This window comes from Myotis nattereri (assembly GCF_964212035.1).
Source record: "Myotis nattereri genome assembly, chromosome: 10".
Taxonomy (NCBI): domain Eukaryota; kingdom Metazoa; phylum Chordata; class Mammalia; order Chiroptera; family Vespertilionidae; genus Myotis; species Myotis nattereri.
Window position 1 is genome coordinate 82,471,705 of NC_138085.1, and position 26,037 is coordinate 82,497,741.

The following is a 26,037-nucleotide window of genomic DNA, read 5'->3' on the forward strand; positions in this document are numbered from 1 at the left end:
TCATTTTATTTTATATTTTTATTGATTTCAGAGAAGAAGGGAGAGGGAGAGAGAGAGAGAAACATCAGTGATGAGAGAGAATCATGGATTGGCTGCCTCCTGCATACCCCCCATTGGGGATCGAGCCCACAACCTGAGCATGTGCCCTTGACCGGAATCAAACCCAGGACCTTTCAGTCCGCAGGCTGATGCTCTATCCATTGAGGCAAACTGGCTAGGGTTACATCTGTGTGCTGTTTTTTTTAATTGATTATTTTCAATTGATGATTTTTATTGAGTGGTCATTTGAATTAAATTACACTCATGAATAAAAGTTAGGATAGGATACTTGTAGCCTTTACTTAAGAAAATAAAGGAGAATAAGTGATTTCTTTATCACATCGTTTCTAAACTCATCATGGGATTGCTTTAGTTTGCCCGCCTGCGAGTGTGTTCTTAAGTCTCATTACGGTCTTTAATTTCATTTAGCACGATGGCTGCTAGCACAGGATTAGCTCTGAGGTTTTGCTAGTCATCTTCTCCTTTTTAGAAAGCCTGGGGTGTGATTAGAAGTCTGGGGAAAAGACTGACCAAGCAGTTGTGGAAGCACTCCTGCGCATGGTAGTAATGCAGGCAGACAGACCCATCCCCCGGCGGAGGGTCAGGGTGACGCTAGAGTCGAGTGGTAACTGGCAGTCTGGTGTGGTCCTTCGGCAGCACATTCACATTCCTTCAGGCCGCTTCCCCTTGTTTTGAATGTTCTTTCTGGTTTTGAAACGCTAACATGGTGTCTTGTGTTCAAGGACAACTGGACGGCGCTTATATCGGCCTCCAAAGAAGGGCACCTGCTCGTGGTGGAGGAGCTGCTGAAGTGCGGGGGCAGCCTGGAGCACCGCGACATGGTACGGCCGCTCCCGCCCCGGCGGGACTGTCACCGGCGACCGGCCCGGGGAGCTGGGGCGAGGTGACACAGCGCTGTTGTGAGGATGTCATTAAATGACCCTCAGGATGTTTAAACCCAGGTGGTATACCTGCCTCTTTTAGAATATCCTTAGTCATCATCTCTAGTTTATTTTAGAGTTTAAAATTCTGAAACATTATTAAAAATACTCACCACCATTTAGTATGTCAGTGTTTTAGAACTTATGAGAGAATGTTTCCTTTAAGAGGAATTTTAAGAGGGACATAGTTTCAGTTGTTTAGTCATAATTTTCAGATTAACATTTATAAACTTATTTTTAACATGTAATTGTGTTCAGACATGCCATCTATACACGATAAGCTTAACAAGATATGATTCTTAATTATCTTGGCTCTTGTTTGCTCTTGGCATCTGCTTAAAGCATAAAGGTTAAGAAAGGGAGCGTTTTTGGCTTATTCTGCAGAATTTTTAGTCTTTTGGAAAGTTCATTTTAACAATGGAAGAAAGAAAGGAGGTGATCTGCCCTGATCTGTGAAACAGGCATTACTGTGCTGATGATGCTTCAGGGTGTAGGTGGTCTGAGTTGTTAAGAATCTGCAGCCTCCCACCGTCTTGCACTTCTGCTGGCTGCTCCTTGTTCCGGGAACAGTCCCGTGGGCCGAGGGTTGCTGTTCTCATGCACGTGGTTCGGGAATGAGACTGAAGGCGGGCCTGGCCCCGCTCCCTCCGCAGTGAAGCAGTCAGGCCGTGCTGAACCCCTGTCTGCAAGGGAGTCAGGCAGTGTAAGCACACATCGCCAATGTGCAGGGTTTAGTAAGATTTGTAACAAATGATTTCCTAAGCCCTGTAGGTTCTCCATACTTCTCATTCCCCCCAAGTAATTATCACACCTTTTAACATGTACAGGGTCTTTGTGTAAAGCCCCACAGATCGGGGAAACAGGACTGTGTCTCCCTTAGTGTTGGGATGGACTGGCGGTGGGAGTGGCTGCTGCCGGTGAGGGAAGGCGTGGTCCTGGGACTTGGGTGAGGAGAGGCTCCCTGCGGGGGGAGTCCCCCAGGTCTGATGTTGGGCAGTCTGGTGAGGGTTCCTCTCGAGAGCACCTCCAGTGGTTGCCCACCCGCAGCGCTCGCTGACGGCGGTCGGTTCCAGTCTGTTCACTTGGCAGATTCGGACACAATTTTCTCAAGATAAAGTTTTTATCTCAGAGAGTCTGGCATAGAGTGACGTTATATAAATTAAAGTGGGGCATGATATTAAAACAATTCTGGGCAGGCATTTTACAGATTAAGTATTGGTGTATGTAAGACTTGACCTGACTGAATGTCCAGCTCTATAACTCCTGGCCTTTTTGTGCGTGGAGACAACCAAAAATTTCATCCCGCCCCTTTTCAGGGAGGATGGACAGCTCTGATGTGGGCCTGTTACAAAGGCCGCACTGACGTGGTCGAGTTGCTGCTCTCGCATGGAGCCAATCCCAACGTCACTGGTCTGGTAAGCGTGCGCCCAAGCCCACCTGCAGGCTCGGTGGCCAGTTCTCGGGGGAGGGCCGCGGCTGAGGGCACTGCAGGCTTCAGAGCGACACAGATGACCCGGATCTTACAGATCAGAATGCAGAGGGGGACTCAGCGCAGGAGCACTCATGCTCAGGCCCAGCTTGCTTCTCAGTTCGTGTCAACAAAAGGTGACTCCTAGAGCATCCCTGTCAGTTACAGCCGTCTGCATGTCGGAAGGAGTCTGAACCCTGAGTCCTCCGGCCGGTGTTCTGTGGGCCTGTATCTCAATCTAAATTCTTTTTTTAAAAGAAAAGAGACGTTTTTCTGTGTCTTACAGATGGCGATATATTCGTTACTACTTTGTGCGAGACTTGATCTCAGATTGCAGATTAAGAAACTTTTATTGATGGTATATCATTTAATGTACACTTCAACTATCTCACAGTTGTGTCCACTACACCTCAGTAAGGTTGAAACAAAGAACTTTTATTCCAGTTCATGGAAGGGTCATGTAAGAGAAGTTTCACACGCCTGCTGTCAGTCCTGCCTGTTGGCCTGATAACCTGATTAAATGAGCTGAAACTAAAATGCGGCCAGGGGATGTATTTAAGGTGGAGTGCATCTCAGCTGCCAATTAGGCTAGGGTGCGGTGTGTTTTTAAAGTGGAGAAGGGTCTGTAATTTGATATTAAAAATATTACTTCATATTATTCCGTTCATTACTTACTTTTCTTAGCAAACGTGTGCTGTAGCATCTGCCTAAAGGTTTTTCTTGCCTCTCTCCCTGCCTCTCTCCCCCCCTCCCCTCTCTGTCCACCGCCTGCCTGCCTGTGCGCCAGCAGTACAGTGTCTACCCCATCATCTGGGCAGCAGGCAGAGGCCACGCAGACATAGTGCAGCTGCTGCTGCAGAATGGCGCCAAGGTCAACTGCTCCGACAAGGTAGGTCAGCAGGCCCCTCGGGCTCCCGTCCACGTGCTGTCACTCAGTGTCAGGGACAAGTTTCCACACCATCTCCTGGGGCTGCGCGGACGCGGGAGGAGGTCTCTTCGTACGTTTCTAGATGAAACAAGGGAAATGGGCCCGTAGTGCGCGCGGAGCGGTGAGGTTTCCTACGAGAGGGCCCGGCTTTGAGAGAAAGCGGGGGACTTGCGGAGGCGGTCCGAGTACCCCCTGCAGGGACGTGGCCACGTGTCAGGGACCCTCCCAATGAGAGTTCCCTGCTGAGGAGGGTGAGCGCCTGGCTGGCGGGAGGGTGGTCTGGAGCATGTGGTCTGGAGCTCTGGAAGGAGAGAGTGCTCACAGGAGGAGCTCAGTTACAGCGTCTCTGAAGATGTCGAAGATTGTTCATTTGTAGACTTAGGAAGGCGTCTGAGCCAGAAAAAAAACGTTATCCACAAAGGAGGAGCTAGGAATTTAATTCTGGGCGAATAGAGATGTAAGAGTGAGCTGGGGAAGGGCCTCCGGTATTCCTCCCGCCCCTAAGGTTGCTCCACGGGGTGGCCTGGACCACTGCCCTCTCTGCAGGCTCCTCCCACCGCGGGCTGGCACCTGGGCTGCTGTCAGAGGCCCTGCCCCCGGGGAGAGCCGGGCTCAGCTTGTAGCTGTGGTTCCTGGGGTATCTGATGGGACCCAGAGAGGTGCTGTCCACACAGTGGCCACCAGCCACATAGCTGCCTAGATCACATCAACTAAAATAAGATGAAATAGTCACGCTGGCCCCAGCTCAGGCGCCCAGGAGCCGGAGGTGCCTGGCGCTGCGGTGCTGTGCAGACGATGGCATTTCCACGGCACAGCATCCCTGGGACGCCGTCGGCAGAGGCTCATGCGCCTGTGGGCTTCTCGAGCTCACAGTCCCTGTGGCAGCCCTGGCTCTGGCCGCCGCACCCCCCAAGACAGAGCACGGCTGGTTCTGCACGAGTTGTGTCTGATGCCTTTTGCATCGAATTCCAGCAGGAGGTGCTGTTGAGTGCCATCCGAGGCTGCAGCTCACCTTCCAGGGCGGAGCTGAGGCGGGGTGCGGGTCAGAGCACAGACTGAGCCAGGCTGTGGGTTCAGGGTCCAACTCCACCTCCTAATCACTAGCTTTGTGACTTTGAGCCCATCACTGCTTCTCAGGGGAAATGCGTCATGGCCACGTGTCCTCACTCGTGTGCTAGGGTTCCATGGGTTGCACGTGAAGTCGTTGGAACCGTGGTTGGCCCTTGATTGTTGCCGTTTCCCTGCAGCCACGCTGCTGCACTGTAACTTGTGCTTCACAAGACGGGAGCGGTGGGGCTTGTGGGAAATCAGTGTGTGACTTCATGATGGAAATTCAGTCACTGATGATAAAAGGTAAAGGTGGGTAAAAGGTATTTCATGCAGCGGCTAATCACCTAACCTGGAGAAATAAAAGGGGGAAATGTGATTTAGCTACAATTAAAATCATGAGGGTGTAGGCAGTAATCTGAGAATACTCAGTGTGATGTTTATCCACGTTGTGGCGAGCGCGGGCTCCTTTCGCGTCCGCTGACACGATGGTACATGTGTGCTGCTTTCACAGTACGGAACCACCCCTCTGGTGTGGGCAGCGCGAAAGGGTCACCTGGACTGTGTGAAGCACCTCCTGGCCATGGGCGCCGACGTGGACCAAGAAGGCGCCGTACGTACCGTCCCTGTGCTCACCCCGGTAACAGGCGTGCTTGTCGTTTTCAGAGGATGTTCTCCTGTCGGCACCTGGAGAGACCGCCTGCGGTTCTCAGTGACACTTGGAGACAGGCGTCCTCTTTCTGTGATGCCGACAGTGTGTTACATGGCAGGTGTCATGTGCATCAGGCTCTGCTCTTTAGGATCCATGGCCAATGCACATGAAGCGTGTGCTAGGTGATTTATTGTTATAAACTAGATGTGCAGTTTTTTTAAGAACCTCTAAAATAAGAGTTTTTGAAAATGGGGTTTCTAGATCACTGTAAAAAAGAAGAATATACTTTTAGTGAAGTATTCTGTAGTTATTAAGTCATTGTTTTCAGTTTTCCCCGTAGATTTTGTTATAAACAATTCTTCGCTTGAAGTCTGAAAGGCCTTACTTTGGATGGTTGAGTTTAGAATGTGTTTGATTTGAATCACCCTACCCACTGTTTTATCCTTCATTCCCTGTGTGAGGAGGTTGCCCACTGTCGGATCATCACTGAAAGAACTGAAGGTCACAGGGTCCTGTGGACTCGGGGGGATGAATGGATTTTCAAAAATAGAAACCACGCCTCCTGGCACTTGCGTGTTTTTGGTTATTTATGTTGACGCTTATTGTCAGAAACAACTGTGATAGGCCACCTGCTTGGAAACATCATTGTATTATGATGGCATAAATCATGTTTTCTAGAATGTATTAATTTCTTGGGCTGGTTTCTGTGCTTAGAATTCAATGACTGCACTTATCGTGGCTGTAAAAGGAGGCTACACACAGTCAGTAAAGGAAATCTTGAAGAGGAATCCAAATGTGAACTTGACAGACAAGGACGGCAACACGGCGCTGATGATTGCGTCCAAGGAGGGCCACACGGAGATTGTGCAGGACCTGCTGGACGCCGGCACCTACGTGAACATCCCCGACAGGGTAGGTGCCTGCTGGTCTCCTAGTGACGGGGGTGGGAGACGACCCAGTGTTCTGCCTGCACGCGGGCCTTCTCTCGGGGGGTGTTCGTTCCTCAAAGTCCTCCCTTCAGGGAGAGGCCTCCGTGCCGCGGGATTGCCCGGAAAAGTGGTTGCATTATACGCCCTGACCTGCTGCAGAGCGTGCTCGTCCGCTGCTCACGCCCCTGTGGTCTGTCTGCAGAGCGGGGACACCGTGCTGATCGGCGCCGTCAGAGGCGGCCACGTGGAAATTGTCCGCGCGCTGCTCCAGAAGTACGCGGACATCGACATTCGAGGGCAGGTACGTGGCTGCGGGTGGTTGGCTCGGAGTCTGCTGGGCTGGCAGGTTGGCTGATCACGGTGCCGTCTGCCAGCGGTAAGCCCTGATGTGCTTCACAATGCCTCTCACGTCCACGGCGCTGTTAGGGAATTCCTGTGTGGATGCCAGGTTAGCTTTAGAGAGGAGTGAGTTACAGTAGCTCGGGGTTTGAGTGCACCCCTGTCACTGATGGAGAAGTACACTCAGTCCTGCAGTGAGCAGCCGAGAGCGCGGAGGCTGGCGTCGCTGAGTGTGCTGTGCAGATGGCAGTGTCTTCACCTCCTGTACGTTTCCCTCTGTCTGTCTTCCCCGCCCCTTCCCGCAGCTGCATCGCTCCTCTCCTTCCCCCGTCCGCCTGCCTCTCCTGGGCACCGGTAGTGCCTGTGGGCTTTGCCAAGGCAGCCTTCGCCCAAAGGCTATTAATTTAGGTAAAACATCCCTAAATTTGTGGGTTTATCCAATATTTCAGAGCTTTAGCTCATTTTGTTGTTGGACGCTCTGGTTTCCGCTCAGTTTTTGCTTTATTCACTTGTATCCAAATCCATTTTTGAATCAGACTAGTAAATCTCTAGCTCCACTTCAAAGTCTATATTGACCTATTTTTGGGTTTTGAACTCGATCGGATTTTAAAGGATGTGATCAAGATTGGCCTGTGGTGGTGGTGGGGCGGGGGCGGGGTTAAGAAAGCTAAATGTGGCGGAAGCAGTCGCCTGAGGCTTGTGTGGTGCACCCTCATGCATCCTTTTGAAAAGACTGGACAGAGGGAACGCCAAGGGCCCTTGTCCATGGGGGGAGCTCAGGTCCTGAGGACTTGGAGCCCAGCGCGTGGTCCTGGAGCCTGGTCACAGCACAGAAATGCACGTGACCTGTCGACCACGTGAGCTGTTCTTTCTACGCCAGTAATAGAAGCTCCCCAGGCTCCCTTCATAACAAACCCCACAAGTCGGTCTAGGGTGCGGCGAGGGTCCCGGTGTTCCCGCCACGCAGCTGTGGGTGAGCCCTCCCGTTGCTGTCGGCAGGAGGACCCTTCGTATGTATAAGAGCGTGTCCTTCTGAGGACCCTTAGTATGTGTAAGAGCGTGTTAAAGCATGCGTCCCACATGCAGCCATCGCTGTTTCTATTGACAGGACAATAAAACTGCTCTGTACTGGGCTGTTGAGAAGGGGAACGCGACCATGGTGAGAGACATCTTACAGTGCAACCCCGACACGGAAATATGCACGAAGGTAGGCCGACCCTCCGTCCCTTCACCAGCCAGTGCCAGTCCTGCGTGCTGGACACTAGACGCCGATGTTACTAGTAATTTCCACGTGACATGGAGGGGCACTGTGTCCTTTCAGGAGCTGTGAGCTCACAGGGAAACGGAGTGTGTTATTTCTTACGTGAGTTAAACGCGTTCAGAAAATGCAGTGTCTGCTATTGACCAGCCGTGGACGGGTCGTCCCCAGGATTCGCTCCTGCCCGCGTTGTGTGGGATGCAGACCCCTTTCCTTACGAAGACCCCGCGAGTGGGCGTTGGTGCCCAAAGCAGCCCTGCATCCGCTTTACTCAGACCCTGTGGACTGTCCACTGGGTGCGGCTTCAGGGACACATCCAGCCCGTGTGTAGTTTTCCGTGGGGAAGATGTCTTGGGAATTTTTGAGTGAAATGGTGATAATTCTTCGTGAATAACACAGTCGTGTGGAGTCAGCCATGAGACAAGCCCATTTCATCTCCAGGGACGGGGACGAGCATCTTTCTCAGACAGTGATGCCACCCTCAGTGCACAGGGCAGGACGGTTCCCTGATCATCTTTATTTTTTTTAAAAAAAACACCATATTTTTATTGATTTCAGGGAGGAAGGGAAAGTTGGGGCAGTGTGGAGGCTGCCCGAGGTCACGGTGGAGCTGGGGGTGGCGGCCACAGTGTGGGCAGGGAGCTGCGGCCAGACACACCTGCTGGGGTCGTGGGCCACATCTCATGCTCGGTTGAGTGATAGCAAATTATTTTGATACAGAAGATTGGTTGTGAAAGGAAAAGCATGTTAGTTTTTACGGCTGTGTGTCCTGGAGAACATTGAACATAGACTGGTCCAGAGGCCGATGCCTGAATTCTTACAGATGTGTTCATGTGACCTAAGCATGTCGGAGGGAAGCTGTCAAGGTGACACACTTCCTTCTGTGCCCACAGGACGGCGAGACGCCGCTGATAAAGGCAACCAAGATGCGGAACATCGAGGTGGTGGAGCTGCTGCTGGACAAAGGGGCGAAAGTGTCTGCCGTGGACAGGGTGAGCCGGGGCAGGCGGTGGGGAGGGGCCGGCAGCCGGCCTGCGCCCTGGGCTTCGGGGGCTGGTTGGGTGTGTGCAGGGAGGTCACCTGCTGGGACACCTGGGTGGGAGCCCCATGCCCTGCCAGCTTCCCGGTGCGGTCTCCAAAGGGGCCGGAGGAGGACGGCTCGGAGAAGACGGCATGGTGTCCCCTGGGGGAGGGGCCCCTGCACCTCGCCTGCTCCCCACTCTTCATGGTGGACGCGGCTGCAGCGGGCGGTGTGGGGAGGAGGCGGGAGCGGGTGTGCAGCGGGTGTGCACTGGCTGAGGCGGACCCTGACAGTGGACATAAATGCGGTGGGAGGGTGGTTACTCACCTGGGCGGGGGGCGGCAGGAGGAGCTGCTGCTTTCCCTAGTGACTCGGGGGCGGAGGACAAGGGCCTCTCTCAGAGGCTGCGGGAGAAGCCAGTCCGGAGGGAGGGCGAGGAAAGGACCGCGAGAAGACATTGCCGGGGCGTGAGAGGGAAGTGCCCGTGACTTGGGTCCAGTGTCTGACACAGGAAGAGCTCAGATTTGCAGTCGTGTACAGCGGCGGGAGAGTAGTCCCGTGTGCACCCCTGTGACACGCCGCCCCCTCCCCTGCGCCTTCCACAGAAAGGAGACACCCCTCTGCACATCGCCATCCGCGGGAGGAGCCGGAAGCTGGCGGAGCTGCTCCTGAGAAACCCCAAGGATGGCCGGCTGCTGTACCGGCCCAACAAGGCGGGCGAGACGCCCTACAACATCGACTGCAGCCACCAGAAGAGCATCTTGACTCAGATATTCGGAGCCAGTGAGTACTGCGCCTGCTCCTCCCGCCACTTCATGGAGACGATCAGGGCGTCACTTTGCCGGTCTGCACTGCGGGGCAGCTTCTGATGACGCGCGTTCGGGCGGATCAGTCAGCCTGGGAGGCCGGAGCATCTCGCCTCCTTTTCTAAAAATCTCCCGCCACCGTTCCCCCAGGCGTACCTTGTGCTGCTAGTCAAAACGCCCAGTTTTCCGAGGGTGGCGCGAGCACCCACACTTCCCTGCCTCGGCTGGTGGTGTGCCCACCAGGTCTGCCTGCGCCATCCCCACGGCTGCCTGTTTGTTAAAATTCTCTCTCCAGGGCTCGGGCCAGCCGCCACCTTCTCAGAAACACTTTACCTAAACGCATACCAGTTTCGCCTCATTTAAATACTCGAGCATTTGTGTTTATATTTTCTTTGTTGTTGTTAGTCCTCACTTGAAGCTATTTTATTGATTTTTAGAGAGAGTGGAAGGGAGGGAGGGAGACAGAGAGAGAGAAACATCGATGTGAGAGAGACACACCCATTGGTTGCCTCCTGCACGTGCCCTGACCAGGGCCAGGGATGGAGCCCGCAACCTGGGCCTGTGCCCTGACCAGGAATCAAACCATGACCTCCTGCTTCATAGGTTGGTGCTCAACCACTGAGCCACGCCCACCAGACTCCTCTAGTATTTTTATGGTTTTACTTTTTACATTTATTTATGTTTCAGAAATTTATTTTTGTTATACAAGGTATGAGGTATATGGAGCTATAATTCTATTTTTTAAAGTGCTTGTCTAACTTCTTACCACCACTCACCAAATCATTCTTCCCGCTGATTTGCAGTGTTTATGTTAGTTCCTGGGGGAGTTCTGTGGTGCTCTGGCTGTGGCTTTGTGGGCACCTGCTTTGGTGTCTTTAAATTGTTTCTTAGCTACTTTCACATGTCTCTGCTTTTCAGTTTTTAAAATCTCATGGATTTTGATTGGAATTGCCTTAAAGTGATAGATTGATTTGGGGAGAATTGATGTCTGTGAGTCATTGAGCCTTTCTGCCTGGAACCATCGAGTGCTCTTTTCTCTGAGTCGGTGTGGTCTTCGGTAGTGCTGTGTCGCTTTCTGTGTGTACTGTCACACATCACATTGTTCCCGAATGCACCCTGCTCCGCATTCAGCGTCGCAGATCAGAACGCGCCTCCATTGGCGAGTAGACAGCACCGCGCCGCATTGGCAGCGTTTTTCTCTCTTGGTTGTACATGGTCATGGTGCGTGCTACACTCAGTAGGTGTCTTGAGGTCTATAAAATGTGGTATTAACTTAAGAGGATCAGAACCTGTTTCACACATTTAAGTTTTTTCTAATTCAATAAACAATAGATACGAATGGATGTTTCCTTCCAGTGCAGCCGTGGTCAAATTACGGCCCGTTTGAAATGAATAAAACTAAAAAAAAAAAAGACCGTACCCTCTTATGTAATGATGTTTACTTTGAATTTATATTAGTTCACACAAACACTCCATCCATGCTTTTGTCCCGGCCCTCCGGTCCAGTTTAAGAACCCATTGTGGCCCTCGAGTCAGAAAGTTTGCCCAGCCCTGCTCCAGTGTCTCTCTCACATGAGGCCCCGGTGCGTTTATAATTACAGGACACTTGTCTCCCACGGAAACGGACGGCGACATGCTGGGCTACGACCTGTACAGCAGCGCCCTGGCGGACATCCTCAGCGAGCCGACCATGCAGCCGCCCATCTGCGTGGGGCTGTACGCGCAGTGGGGCAGCGGCAAGTCCTTCCTCCTCAAGAAGCTGGAGGGTCCGTACACAGCGAGGGTTTTGCTGGTGGTTTTAGTTTTTGCGAAGAAAAGAAAAACCGAGTTTTACTTGGGGGTACATGTGGAGTTTGGTAGAAAGAATGAGTTATTTAAGCTCATTTGGGCTCAACACACCTTTGAGAACGGCGCTTCTCAGATGTGATTGGAAGGAGGGGTGAGGAGCAGTTTCAGAGAGGAGTGAATGGAGGCGTCACTAGTGAAGACATGTAGCGAAGTATGAGTGGTTTTCCGTTCACCTACGGCAACACCTTGTTGCTTGTATAATACAAACCACAAAAAACCATCAACACCACCTTGACGGAGGAAGTGCCCGACAGGGCTTGGTGCACCTCCACAGGAAGCGGGGTGCCGGCTGGAGCCTGGGAGTGGGACTTTATGTTGATCCAAAGAGAACATTGGTTAAGTGGCTAAGTAGCAACATTTTATTGAGGGCCTTAGTAAGTGCCCCATAATGTTTATATTCAACTAGAGGCCCGGTGCATGAAATTCGTGCATGGGTGGGGTCCCTAGGCAGGCCGGCAATCAGGGCCGATCAGGTTCCCTGCCTCTCCCCCTCCTCCGCCCATTTCCACCGCCACCCACTGCCGGTTCCCTGTCCCAGCCTGGGGCCTAGCCCCGACTGGGCGATTGGGGCCTGCTGGCCGGTGGTAGGGGCCGACCACCAGCTCGGCGGGCAGGTGATGGGCTGATTAGGGGGAGGGACTGGGAAGTTGGCTGCCGGCCCTGAGGAGGGAGCTGGCCATCGGCCCCCCTGGGAAAGGGGCTGCATCTGCTGCCACCCACCCCCGGGGGCCTGGCAGAGGGAGGGACCAGAGGGTTGGCCTGCAGGCTCCATCGGCAATTGGGGCCTGTGGGCCGGGGGCAGCTCTTGCACTGAGCATCTGCCCCCTGGTGGTCAGTGCGCGTCATAGCGACCAGTTGTTCTGCCTCACTGGTCGCTCAGGTTTTTGTATCTATGGATGTGACGTTAGGAGTTGGTTGTTGAAGCAGGAATACGCTTTCTGCCCCCTCCCCAGATGAAATGAAGACCTTCGCGGGGCAGCAGACCGAGCCCCTCTTCCAGTTCTCCTGGCTGGTCGTGTTCCTGACGCTGCTGCTCTGCGGGGGCCTGGGCCTGCTGGTCGCCTTCACGGTCGACCTGACCCTCGGAGTGGCCGTGTCGCTGAGCTGCCTGGCGCTCCTGTACATATTCTTCAGTAAGTCCTCGCTGCTGCTGTTGGCAGCGACGTGGAGACGTCAAGACTCTCGTACCTAAAACCTCGCCTGCACCCCTCTCCCAAGACCTTGATGTGAATTTCATAAATCACTTAGAAAGTGGGTCTTTTTGCTGCTTTGTAGATTGGCCTAGCCCAGTGGTTCTAACCTTCTGGCCCTTTAAATACAGCTCCTCATGTTGTGACCCAACCATAAAATTATTTTCGTTGCTACTTCATAGCTGTCATGTTGCTACTGTTACGAATCGTCATGTAAATATCTGATATGCAGGATGGTCTGAGGCGACCCCTGTGAAAGGGTCATTTGACCGCCAAAGGGGTCGCGGCCCACAGGTTGAGAACCGCTGGCCTAGAGGAGCATGCCCACAGCCTGGCAGGAGCAGCTTTGAAAATGAGAGCCTGCCTGTCAGCAGTGAAGCAGAACCCTAGTTACTGCGCTCACCCACGTGTGTGTATGTTAGCGCTTTGTATTTAAATCTTGTTTTGAAAATAAGTCTTCATAGTATCGCTGGCATGTTCTTGAGCGTTTTGATCATGGTTGTAATTTTTATATAAAAGCAAAGAAAAAAAATATAAAATCCCTGTCCTTGGGGTGTCTGCAGTTATAAGAAAGGAAACAGTGACAAACCCCACATTATTTGCTCTGGGATCTGAGCGAGCCATGCTTCTGTGGAAGGCATCGTCTTGCTTACGTCATGTTTCAGCTGTTAACGTTCCCTGCTCATGCCTCCTGTGTGTGGCGGAGGCTCATGCATGGAGGAGCGGGGGGATGGGGGTGGGGGAGGGGTGGCAGAAAGTGGCAGGACCAGGAAGAGCTGCGTGGGCCTGCCATCGTCCTTGCTGTCTGGCTGCTGGGAGGAGGGGCTGCCTGACCCTGGGGGTGTGGCCATTATTTAACTCTGTGTTTCAGCCGTCATTTACTTTGGTGGCCGGAGGGAAGGAGAGAGCTGGAACTGGGCCTGGGTGCTGAGCACCAGGCTGGCCAGGCACATCGGGTACTTGGAGCTGCTGCTCAAGCTGATGTTTGTGAACCCGCCCGAGCTGCCCGAGCAGACCACGAAGGCTTTGCCCGTGAGGTGAGTCGGTCCCTGCGACAGTGACTTAACACGACGAGGCCCAATCCAGTTTGTAATGCGCCATTGCCAGTGCCCACTTCAGAAGCTTTTACAGGAGAAGTAAAACCAACAGCCGCCTGGTCAAGGGCACTGGGAAGCACTCCGTGTCCATCTCCTCCCACACATCAGAGGTCAGAGAACCTGCCCATGAAGAATCCGTTTCACTTGGATTTGCAGATTTTATCTATGTGCCTGCCACCTCCCCTGTGACACCTACTGCAGTCCGTGCGACACTTGTGGACAGAGCATGGCCCTGGGCTGGGTCCTGGCACCTCCTGTGCTGGCTGTGACTGGGCAGCTCGCTGTGCTCCGCTGCCCGTCCCCACCTGTGGGCACGTGCTACCTGCCTGCCTGACATTATCAGTAATGTCACGTGGGAAACGTCTGGGGAGACATGCAGGAGGGTGAGAACAGGCGTGAGGGGGCACAGGCGCGAGGGGGCACAGGCGCGAGGGGGCACAGGTGCGAGGGGGCACAGGCACGGGGCGGGGCTGCGGGGGAAGCAGTGGAAATGAGCACGAGAATTCCACATGCACTGAAAGGGAGAAGTCGCAGTGACTGAGGTAGAACGTGCAGTTGTCAGTGAAAGCAGAGACCACACCACACGAACTGGCAGCTGTCACGTGAGAAGAAGGAAGACATCAGCCTGCAGGAAAGAGAGTCATTGTTAAGACGAGGATTTAAACATAAAAAGTTGAAAAGAAAACTTACAGAGTAGAATAAAGTAATTGGGGAAATATTTTTACAGGAAAGGACACATTTTAAACTAACAAGATGGTATCACTTTAAAAAGAGAGGTCACTTCACACAGCCTCAGTGGAGAGCAGAGTGCAGTGCGGGCAGTGGGGCCGCAGACGGCGTGAAAGCCGGGCTTGTCTGCTGACGGGGGAGAGCTCGCTCAGGGAGGGAGGGGAATCGTGCGGACATCCTGCCCACCCAGGAATTCAAATGTGAGCAATTCCGTTACTTCAAAGAGCAACTCGAATAGAATATTCTATGACTTATTTTTAAACTGATAAGAACAGATACAGATAAGAACAGATACTACACTTGATCTTAGCCAAAAGGCCAAGAAGCGATTATGACTTATTTTTAAGTCTCTGGTCGAGGTTTAAGCTATAAATGAAACAGTCTAGAGCAGTGGTTCTCAACCTTCTGGCCCTTTAAATACAGTTCCTCATGTCGTGACCCAACCATAACATTATTTCCGTTGCTACTTCATAACTGTAATGTTGCTACGGTTATGAATCGTCATGTAAATATCTGATATGCAGGATGGTCTTAGGCGACCCCTGTGAAAGGGTCGCTCGATTACCAAAGAGGTCGCGACCCACAGGTTGAGAACCCCTGGTCTAGAGCCTGAGTTTTTATTTATTTTTATTTATTTTAATATATATTTTTATTGATTTCAGATACAGAGGGAGAGAGGAGATAGAAACATCAATGATGAGAGAGAATCATTGATTGGCTGCCTCCTGCACCCCCCCCACTGGGAATCGAGCCCGCAACCTGGGCATGTGCCCTTGACTGGAATCGAACCTGGGACCCTTCAGTCCACAGACCAGTGCTCTATCCACTGAGCCAAACCAGCTAGGGCTAGAGCCTGAGTTTTTAAATGGCATTAAATGCTCAGTGACTAGGTCGTGTCCTCTGGTTCTAATCGCCCAGTTGGTGCTTAGGAACCTTCCCGAAGTGCCGCTCTGCACCCTCATGCGGTGCCGCCTTCTCATCGCCTCGTGAGACCTGCCGCGGGTGGCCTGCTGGGCCCTCACGGCCTCTCCCCTCCGCCTTCAGTCGGAGCTGCTCTGCCCCTTGGCTGCGTGCGGCTTGTTCATGGTCTTTCCGCAGAGACGTGCGCAGGATGTTCGAGGCAGAAGGTGCCTGACTTCGAGTTCTTTTCCCTCCTTCACTTTCAAAACGGTCTTCTGAAAGAGCCATAGACAGGCAGGGGCCTGACACAGGCGATGCGCAGGGGCTTCTGGGAGAGCTGAGGCCGTTTCCTCCCGCAGGTTCCTGTTCACGGATTACAACCGCCTGTCCAGCGTCGGCGGGGAGACGTCCATGGCCGAGATGATCGCCACCCTCTCGGACGCCTGCGAGCGCGAGTTTGGCTTCTTGGCCACCAGGCTCTTCCGAGTGTTCAAGACGGAGGACTCGCAAGGTAGGGCCTGCTCCCTGCTGGTGCTGTGTGTGTATGTGTATGTGAGTGTGTGTGTGCTGTGTGTGTACGTGTGTGCTGTGTGTGTGCTGTGTGTGTACGTGTGTGCGTGTGCTGTGTGTGTGTGCTGTGTGTGTGTGTGTGCTGTGTGTGCGTGTGCTGTGTGTGTGTGTGTGTGCTGTGTGTGTGTGTGCTGTGTGTGTGTGCGCTGTGTGTGTGTGCTGTGTGTGTGCTGTGCTGTGTGTGTGTGTGCTGTGTGTGTGCGCTGTGTGTGTGTGCTGTGTGTGTGTGTGCTGTGTGTGTGTGCTGTGTGTGTGTGTGGTGTGTGTGTGTGTGTGGTGTGTGTGTGTGCTGTGTGTGTGTGTGTGCTGTGTGTGTGTGTGGTGTGTGTGTGTGCTGTGCTGTGTGTGTGTGTGCTGTGTGTGTGCTGTGTGTGTGTGTGTGCTGTGTCTTGTGTGTGCTGTGTGTGTGTGTGCTGTGTGTGTGTGCTGTGTGTGTGCGCTGTGTGTGTGTGTGCTGTGTGTGTGTGTGTGCTGTGTGTGTGTGTGGTGTGTGTGTGTGCTGTGTGTGTGTGTGCTGTGTGTGTGCGCTGTGTGTGTGTGCTGTGTGTGTGTGCTGTGTCTTGTGTGTGCTGTGTGTGCTGTGTGTGTGCGCTGTGTCTTGTGTGTGCTGTGTGTGTGCTGTGTGTGTGTGCGTGCTGTGTGTGTGTGTGCTGTGTGTGTGTGCTGTGTCTTGTGTGTGCTGTGTGTGCTGTGTGTGTGCGCTGTGTCTTGTGTGTGCTGTGTGTGTGCTGTGTGTGTGTGCGTGCTGTGTGTGTGCGTGCTGTGTGTGTGTGTGTGGTGTGTGTGTGGTGTGTGTGTGCTGTGCTGTGTGTGTGTGTGCTGTGCTGTGTGTGTGTGCTGTGTGTGCGTGCTGTGTGTGTGCTGTGTGTGCGTGCTGTGTGTGTGTGCTGTGTGTGTATGCTGTGTATGTGTGTGTGTGTGTGTGTCCAGCACGCGATGCGACGAGGGGACATCGGGTCGGCCTCGGCCTCCCATGCTGCGGGGGATGCTCTGCATCTTGGCATGAGTGTCAGTGAGACCGTCGTCCTGCAGGGAAGAGGAAGTGGAAGAAGACGTGCTGCCTCCCGTCCTTCGTCATCTTCCTGTTCGTGCTGGGCTGCGTGGTTGCGGGCGTCACGCTCCTGGCCGTCTTCCGGGTGGACCCGAAGCACCTGACCGTGAACGCCGTCCTCATCGCCATTGCGGCGGTCGTGGGGCTGGCCCTGGTGCTCAACTGCCGCACCTGGTGGCAGGTGCTCGACTCGCTCCTCAACTCCCAGCGGAAGCGCCTGCACAGCGCGGCCTCCAGGCTGCACAAGCTGAAGAGCGAAGGCTTCATGAAGGTGCGCGCGCGCTCGCTTGCTCGTGGCGCCTGGGGCCCTGCCGCGGGCCTGGAGGACGGTGCTTGCGGGGCGCCCGGTGCCCTGCCGCGGGGCTGGAGGACAGTGCTTGCGGGGCGCCCGGTGCCCTGCCGTGGGGCTAGAGGACGGTGCTTGCGGGGCGCCCGGGGCCCTGCCGCGGGCTCGCTCTCAGAGCGCCGTGGTGGCTTCAGTTTCAGCCCAGGTTTCTCCTGTGGAAATGCACATTGAGTGGGAAAAGTTAGAACAGGAGCATCTTTTTATAAAATAGACTTTTATAAGAGACGCAAAGGAGCTAACGAAAGGGGTCCTTCACGGTGTGATTCCTGCCTAGTGGCGTGGGCCCTCGGGGCCTGGGCCCGGCAGAGCAGAGGGACTGAGGACAACGTCCTTGAACTGACGGCCACGTCCCGTCAGGAGCCGCAGGGTTGGGTCACTTAATTTCCATTCAGGTCTCAGCCTGGTGACCTTCAGAGAAGGGGTTCTGGGAAAGAAGCTGCTCAGCCCAATTGAGTAACTTTTCGAAGGCCATGACGGGTGTCCCTCCTTGTGGGGGGACTGCTGTCGGTGTGAAGCCGCTGTCCCTCGTGGAGCCCCCCTTGGGGTCGGGCGGGACCGTGGCGGCAGGAAGGCCGGGAGTGTCCTCGTCGGTGGCTTCTGTGAGGCTCAGAATGCGCCGCCCTCAGTGCGTCTGTCTCTCTCTCGCGCGCAGGTTCTCAAGTGCGAGGTGGAGCTGATGGCCAGGATGGCCAAGACCATCGACAGCTTCACGCAGAACCAGACGCGGCTGGTGGTCATCATCGACGGGCTGGACGCCTGCGAGCAGGACAAAGTGCTGCAGATGCTGGACACGGTGTGCCCGCCGCCCGCGGGGCTTGTCACGCTGGGGGGCGGCTGCGGGCACAGCTCGCGGGGCATTGGGATTGCACTTTTCTTTCGTAGAAGTAACCATCTTCATGTAGAGACGTAGCGAGAGTGAACGTTCGTAGACAGGTGCAGAGAGCGTGCACGTGCTGGCGGAGCGAGAGGAAGTGAGGGGAGGCTCGTGGTCCCGCATGGCCCAGTGTCTGCGGACCGTCTGGTGCGGCTGAGAGCAGCAGGGCGCACGGGTCGCCGTGTTTTGTTAAAGCCGCACACGCGTGCCTCTCCGTGAGGTGTGTGCTGAGCAGCAGCGTGTGACGGCAGAGACCAGCGTGCCGTGCCGCTCGCATGTTCCCGCGGGCCTCTCCCGCGGGCTGGCCCCCCCCTCCTGTCGACCGCCAGCGCCCCACATGGGACGGGAGGACTTGCTTTCTCCCGAGGCCGTCACCGTCACCTGGTGCAGTGTCAGATGGTGCCGAACCAGGTGGAGGCTTCAGTGGCAGCCGTGTTCAGATAGAATAATAATGGATGAAAAACAGTTTTAAGAAATGCCCAGTCACCAAAGGCTGCACGGGTCTGGGAGGGGGTTTCGGAGACACCGGGCGGTTGAAAGCTGCACCGCGAACGCACGTCCCGCCCGCAGGTCCGCGTGCTGTTCTCCAAAGGGCCGTTCATCGCCATCTTCGCGAGCGACCCGCACATCATCATCAAGGCCATCAACCAGAACCTCAACAGCGTGCTGCGCGACTCCAACATCAACGGCCACGACTACATGCGCAACATCGTGCACCTGCCCGTGTTCCTCAACAGCCGCGGGCTGAGCAGCGCCAAGAAGTACCTCGTGGCCTCCACCACCAACGGGGACATCCCCTGCCCGGACGCCGCAGGTACCGGCCAGCCCCTGAGCGTGGGCGCAGGCCTGTGTGTGTGGCTCGCCTTCACCTGGCAGGGCGGTGGGCGTGTGGGTGCGTGGGTGCAGTCCTGTGAGTGTGGCTCACCTTCACCTGGCAGGGCAGTGGGTGCAGGCCTGTGTGTGTGGCTCACCTTCACCTGGCAGGGCGGTGGGTGCGTGGGCGCAGGCCTGTGTGTGTGGCTCACCTTCACCTGGCAGGGTGGTGGGTGCGTGGGCGCAGGCCTGTGTGTGTGGCTCACCTTCACCTGGCAGGGTGGTGGGTGCGTGGGCACAGGCCTGTGTGTGTGGCTCGCCTTCACCTGGCAGGGTGGTGGGTGCGTGGGCGCAGGCCTGTGTGTGTGGCTCACCTTCACCTTGAAGGCTGCAGGCGGGCTTCTTCCCTTGAGCTGTCCCGCAGCAGAAGGCTGTGCTGACGGTGCTCTCGGTAAATTCTCTAAGGGACACAGGACGACGCCGACAGAAGAGTCTCACAGATCAGCCTTGGAGATATGACAAAGTTTGGCAGCAAGACAGCCCTCAATAGACGGGTAAGACGCCGTCTCTTTTGAGCCCTGTGTTTGTGTTGCTGTTACTCAAATAAAGCTGAGCTGATGGCACTAAACCATCTTTTGTAAACAGTGCACCAAGCTCGGCCAATGCATTTTCTCACTGGACTCCTTCCCGCGTCCGTGGCTTTGCGGGCATGTCTGACCCTACAGCCACAGTGACTCACACAGGAGCCCCTGTCCCTCCCAGCCGGTCCTCAGGCCACACGCCACTCCAGACCCAGACCCAGTGAGCCCGACGGTGTCGCCCAGTGCCCGTGGCCGCCACAGCTGTGAGGGGAGGGCGGCCTTCCTCCTCCCCCGGGTGCTGTGCCCACCGTGGGTCTCCCGACCCTCTGCCCACTCCCAGACCTCTCTCCGTGTGGAGCAGGGAGCGCACCAGGCCAGGAAGCGGCCCGGTGCAGGCCGCCGTGGCCGCAGGGCGCTGGGGACGGCCAGGTGGGCTGGCGCTGACTGGCACTGTTTTATGTGGTTTTTTGCTTGGTTTTAAGATTGTTACATTAAATTTGGATCTTTGGCATTTAAAAATGTCTTCAGTGACATTTTGACATTCTGATTTTATGCCTCTACCCTGTGCAAATACGGATGCCAATTAATGTGATGAGTGGCTGCTGCCGCTAAGTCAGGAGCAGGGTGTGACCTCCCGTGCCCAGTATCTGCCCTGGGACATGCTGAACCTTAAAGCCCCGCAAGGAGTTAGGCTGCGTCACCTCAGGGCTCCTGTGAGCAGCTGACTTCTCCGTGCGGAGTTCTGCTCGAGTGTGATCTCCCAGGCCCCGGGCTCGCTCGGCCGCACGGCAAGGAAGCTCATTCCCTCTCCGCGCCAGGGCCTGGGACGCCTGCGGCCGGCCGCGTTTCCAAGGCCTGAGCCCTGCCTCGGAGTCAGGTGGCTCTTGGCGGCTGCGATTCCGCCCTTGGCCTGCAGGGCGAGGCTTGTTGCTGTCGCAGGAGCCGTCCCGGCCTGTGGGTGACGCTCGCGCCTGCTCCTCAGGACACGTACCGCCGGCGGCAGATGCAGCGGACCATCACGCGGCAGATGTCCTTCGACCTGACGAAGCTGCTGGTGACGGAGGACTGGTTCAGTGACATCAGCCCGCAGACCATGCGGAGGCTCCTCAATATTGTGTCCGTGACAGGTACCTGTCTCCTCCTGTCTCCCGGCCCACCAGCCTGCACGTGCCCGGAGCAGCTCAGTTTCGGGAGCAGAGGGGCGTCCTGTGCCTGGGTGTTTGCGTTGTGAAGGCGTGATATTTGCTTTAAGGGTGTTTAGTAAAACCAAAGTGAGTTTTGACAACAAAAATCAGCCGTCAGTGTGCACTGTTATTTCAAAATGTGACAAGTTAAAGAGGCCTCTGATTTCCTCTCAGGTTTAATTGAGTGGAAGGCAAAGGCCCTGTCCCTGGCCCAGCGACCAGAACCCCTTTCCAAGGAAGAGGGGCCCAGCCACGGTGCTGCAGTGTCGCGTGGCCAGGCAGACAGGCCGAGGGGTGAGGCAGGAAGAGCTGGGTGGGGGTCTGTATAGTAGTTGTAGGGGAGGGAGAATTCATCTGAGCCAGAACAACTGGATATAAACTGATAACGATCAAGTAAAACGGATAATGTTCAAAATGAAAAAGCAAAAATATCTGCGGTTCAGAATCCCAACAAAATCAGGGATAAAATGATGAGGCAGCGAAACAAGGCATGAGTTCTAAAAGATTGAGGATTGCAGCTGCCCACCTGTAAGCTCTCCCCGTGCAGAATGTGAGCGGGGTTCCCAGAGAAGCCTGGGTAGACAGGGTTAGGGAAAAGAGCGAGTCCTGGGAACACATCATAACCCTGGTTGGTCATCCCAGAGGCACCTCAGTCCTAGAAATGAAAGGGGCTCGCGCACTCACCCGCACGGGAGCGAGAGTGGGCCGGCATGGCTGGTTTGCTCAAGGCCAGCAGCGGGCTCTTGCACTGCTTGGAGGATGGGACGTCGCAGGAGCAGCAGCTGCTCTGCTTGTGGTGGGGGCAGTGCCCAGACTGTCCTCTCTGACACGGTTCTGAAAGACCTGCTGCTGGGTGTGGTCAGGGCGGCAGCCGTGGGAAATCACACAGAAACCACCTTAGAGTTCAACAGAGTTGGGTGTCATTCTAGGAGCTTTCCAGCAGAGCTCTCTGGATTGTAGAAGCCGTATATACACACATATATACGGCTTCTACAATATATATATTTCTGTAGAAACACACACCAGAGGCCCTTGGCCTGGCCTGCGGGGATCGGGCCGAAACCAGCTCTCCGACATCCCCTGAGGGGTCCCAGATTGCGAGAAGGCGGTTCTCGGGTGACACCCTGGAATCGGGCTCCCTCCTCTCTGGTTCCGGGTGCGTCACCTGAGAACCACAGCTGCCAACTCACTGTAGCTGCCAAGTCACCGCAGCTCGGCAGCTCCTGCATTGAGCGTCTGCCTCCTGGTGGTCAGTGCGCGTCATAGCGACCAGTCAGACGGTCAGACAGTCGCTTAGGCTTTCATATAGAGAGATTCACATTTAGTTAGTTTGAATATGTTGTGTAAATTAAATGGCAAATTTTAAAGATTTGGGGACATTAAATGATTTGTGACTATGCTCAAAGTTTTGCTTAGCATAACCTCACACGTCTATTAATTCACAAATGTTCTTGCACTCCTTAAAGGGCGGCTGCTGAGAGCCAATCAGATTAGTTTTAACTGGGACCGCCTTGCCAGCTGGATCAACCTCACAGAGCAGTGGCCGTACCGTACGTCCTGGCTCATCCTGTACCTGGAGGAGACGGAAGGGATTCCGGATCAGATGACGCTGAAAACCATCTATGAAAGGTACTGAATCTCTTTATGTTTAACTTGGTTTTACATCGAATTGACTTTTCAGGAAAAAGTTAATGCATATAAAGCAAAATGAATACAAAACATGTATAAAATGGACGCTTCCAAATTCAGTGGAGGATTCTCACTAATTCATTTACTTTGGGAGCTGTGTTAGCACAAGTGTAATTCCCATCGTATGACATTCATAGCTTCCTTTTTCAGTGCAACCTAATGTGATAAAATGTGTAATTAACAGTCCTAGTGGCTTTATGTACTTGTATCTACGAAATGCAGTGCCTAAGACATTATTATTTGTTTCCAGTTTATTTTTTATTCTAAGTGTCTTCGTGGACTATTAAGGAGGTCACATTTTCCAAATCATTGGTACAAGTATTTCTCAGCTTTGTATCTGAAGGGTTTTAGAAACTGAATACTGACTGGAGCAGATTCTTTGCATTCAATGATAAAGGAACTTACTGTTCGCTTATATTCAGTCGCTTTCTTCACTTGATGTGGGTGTAGGGTGAGTTTTCACTGAGCTTCGGTGGTTGTCCTTTTTGCCTCTGTGTGTTGCGGGGCCAGGAGGGGGGTGCGTGGGGTGAGGGACAGACGCAGACAGCACCTGACGCCCTGGGAGGGACTATATAGAGACCCTCTCCTGGACCATTGGAGGGTCGCTCACACACGCCCGCTGTTCTTACACTGTGAGCGCCCAGGGGTCTGTGTTCTGACGGGAGGGAAAGCACACAGTTCACTTTAGGAAGGACTGGAGGAGCAGCCACCTGGGGTTCAGCCAGCCAGTCAGGAAGTGTTGTCGGGATCCGGCTACCGGTTCTGTGGGGATGGAAAGCTTTCCGGCTGAAGTGCTGTTCTTTGCCGATAGAGGATTGCTTGCCCTCTGAAAGCGTTCACCCTGATTTTCATTTGAGCGCTTCAAGCTATATGACTTCCTGATGTTCAAGGAAATCTTAAAAAAATGACATTTTTAATTAAAATATGGCTTAAGGACAAAAGACAATGTATCACCTATAGTTTAAAGAGAATAGTACTTTTTTCATTCTGTGAAATAGAACACTTGCCAAAGAAATGTTTTGAGGGAGTATTTTTATTATACAAGTAAAATAGTGTAGAGTGAGTATTTATAGGGGATTTTGTTCAAGTAAATGTAGAATGTTTATGCTGGAGGTGTAATGAGATGGGGAGACTCTGTCTGCCACTTGCTTCATGTCCTTCAGACCTCAGCCTGCGGGGGCTGCCATCTGTGAATGGGTTGGGTTCAGGGTGATTTTGAGGTGCCCCCCCTTTTTTTCTTTTAAGAAATAGATATGTCTTATACATCTACAAATACTTACAAATGCTTTGTAGATGTTTTAAGGAAGAGAAAATACAGTGTAGTGAGAATCTTGGAGAATTCATGAAGAACTTGACTCAAAAGAACTAAATTTAAGATGATTTGAATGAAAAACTATGGGAAAAGAATTTGATCAACATATTGAAAAATCATGTTGGAATATGTTAGAATAATATCAATGACTGTTTCTAGTTAACTGTAGTTGAGTTCTTTGATGCCATTGTTTGTCCTTTAAATAAAAAGTTTTATTTACAGCAGACAAAAAGCAGCAGTATATAATTGATATTCATTTATTTTATTATAGAATTCTGACTTGGTAAAAACAATCAGAAAATAGTGTTTTTAATGCTAGTAGTAAAATTTTTTTAATCCATAAAAAGCCTCATTTACTTTTATAGCAATTTGATGACACAGCTGCTTGCTTTATTTGCTGAAAAAGAAAATGTTGGCTCTTAGTGTTTGGTGAAATTGCTTTGTTAAATTATTTTCTAAATTGTTCAACTTTTAACAAATGACATTTGATATAACACTGAAAAGCAATTTCAGCTAATTAAGTAGATCCCTCTATAAACCATTGGAACATTAAGATGACATACTGTTCATTCAAGATTATTTTAATTGGTACAATTATTGTAATTTCCTTGCAATTATGTGTTGAGCTAAAAGCTTTTGTCTCGATCATTTGAGGGGTGTTTTTTTGTTAACATATATTTAGTAAGAAGAAAGGGAGTAAAATTAAAACTGTAGATTAAGATCTTCTGTCGACTTTTTATTATAGTGTTTTACACAGCCACTGAAATATTTTAGTTATAAAACTTTATTTCTCATATTTTCTAGAAAGCATCTTAAGCAATGATAAAGGTTTTGAAAAGATCAATTTTAAGAATTTTCGTGAAGATAATGTTTAAAATTTTTGTTTTGACACTGCTTAAGAAGTCTTACTCAGGATGCTCTGGTCAGAATAGTTTTGTGATAAGGATAATGCCAACCTTTATTTTGATTCTGCGTATTCATTTTAAAAACGATCAAATGCATTTTGAGAGCCTGAGAATGGCAGCCATCTTTCATTTCATTGAAATAGCCATTTGTTGAACAGGCATTATAGATGCCTTTATATTAAATTCAGTATCTTTATTTATTTACTTATTTATTTATTTTTTTGTTAATCTTCACCTGGAGATATTTTTTCCATTGACTTTTCAGGGAGAGTGGAAGGGAAGGAGGAAGAGGGAGGAGGGGGGGAGAGAGAGAGAGAGAGAGAGAGAGAGAGAGAGAGAGAGAATCGATTGCCTCCCACATACACCAACCAGGGCTGGGAATCGAACCTGCAACCCTTTGGTGCTCAGGCTGGGCTCCAACCACTGAGCAACGCCAGCCAGGAGTTGGGTATTTTAAATTATTCAAGTAGTGCTCTTTCTATACTTGAAGATATTTATACAACAGACATCACATCATGATATTTCTGCCTGATACTCAGCAGAGTTCTCATAAGCTTAACGTTATCGCTTCTCGGCATCTCACACCTCTCAGCTCTCACCCGCCACCTCCTGTTCCCTTCGTGTTCCGGGCGATTGTTAGTTGACCCCCAGCCCCTGAATGTGGCCTGATTATGCACGTGTTTGTTTCTCTGCGTGTGAACCTAAAGTATGGATTTGAGCCCTGACCGGTTTGGCTCAGCGTATAGAGCATCGGGCTGCAGACTCAAGGGTCCCGGGTTCGATTCTGGTCAAGGGCATGCACCTTGGTTGCGGGCACATCCCCAGTAGGAGGTGTGCAGGAGGCAGCTGATCGATGTTTCTCTCTCTCATCGGTGTTTCTAATTCTCTATCCCTCTCCCTTCCTCTCTGTAAAAAATCAATAAAGTATAAAAAAAGTATGAATTTGAACAGCATGAAACAGTGGACACTAGTTGTTTAGATTTGTGAAAAAGTTCTTTCCTTTTAGTACAAAGTATATCCTTGTACTGACGATTTTTCCCTTTCATTTAGGTTTGAGATACTGTAAATAGTTATTCCAGACACTGTTCCGCGTGCCGTCGGTGTTTTTGTGTGTAGTTTAGAACGTTAAGGCGGTTCTGTCTCCTCAAGGCGGTGAGACTTCCCTGTAGGTGCTCACTCAGCACCATTAAATGGCTGTCTGTGTGGAATTACTGGCTCCATCTTTACTCCGAAAACACACTTGCCTGTAATGTATTTATAATGCAGATACTTTATTCCCTGTTCCATGTTTTATCAATACCTTATCTTTTATAAAGATGGCCCGGTCTTTGCAAAATCATGAGTGTGTCCTGGAGCTGCAGGAGGTTTTGGGTGGAGAGCGTGACGCACTCAGCTGTGACGGCTCCACTGGAACAGCTGGCGCATCTGCCGGCTTCAGCCTTCGTGCCGTTATGGGTGCCGAGTGCCTGCCATCCCCTCCTAGGTGGCTTCTCAGTCCCTTGCCTTCCTTTCTGTGGGTA

The 26,037-nt window shown here is 52.5% G+C and overlaps 1 protein-coding gene across 5 annotated transcripts in view; it reads left to right on the forward strand.

Annotated features, from left to right (window-relative positions):
* KIDINS220 (kinase D interacting substrate 220) overlaps positions 1-26,037 on the forward strand; it is a 51,843-nt gene that overhangs the window by 2,467 nt on the left and 23,339 nt on the right. For 3 of the 5 annotated variants that reach the window (XM_081100579.1, XM_081100582.1, XM_081100581.1), the window contains exons 3-21: positions 783-881; positions 2,297-2,395; positions 3,239-3,337; positions 4,938-5,036; positions 5,790-5,987; positions 6,207-6,305; positions 7,452-7,550; positions 8,495-8,593; positions 9,228-9,405; positions 11,030-11,194; positions 12,230-12,409; positions 13,338-13,503; positions 15,552-15,703; positions 16,795-17,084; positions 17,812-17,952; positions 18,604-18,847; positions 19,312-19,400; positions 20,410-20,554; positions 22,078-22,240. In XM_081100579.1, the coding sequence (XP_080956705.1) occupies positions 783-881; positions 2,297-2,395; positions 3,239-3,337; positions 4,938-5,036; positions 5,790-5,987; positions 6,207-6,305; positions 7,452-7,550; positions 8,495-8,593; positions 9,228-9,405; positions 11,030-11,194; positions 12,230-12,409; positions 13,338-13,503; positions 15,552-15,703; positions 16,795-17,084; positions 17,812-17,952; positions 18,604-18,847; positions 19,312-19,400; positions 20,410-20,554; positions 22,078-22,240 (2,804 nt within the window). Of the gene's footprint in view, positions 1-782; positions 882-2,296; positions 2,396-3,235; positions 3,338-4,937; positions 5,037-5,789; positions 5,988-6,206; positions 6,306-7,451; positions 7,551-8,494; positions 8,594-9,227; positions 9,406-11,029; positions 11,195-12,229; positions 12,410-13,337; positions 13,504-15,551; positions 15,704-16,794; positions 17,085-17,811; positions 17,953-18,603; positions 18,848-19,311; positions 19,401-20,409; positions 20,555-22,077; positions 22,241-26,037 lie in introns of all 5 variants that reach the window. The other 2 variants (XM_081100578.1, XM_081100580.1) reach the window with 1 other exon arrangement.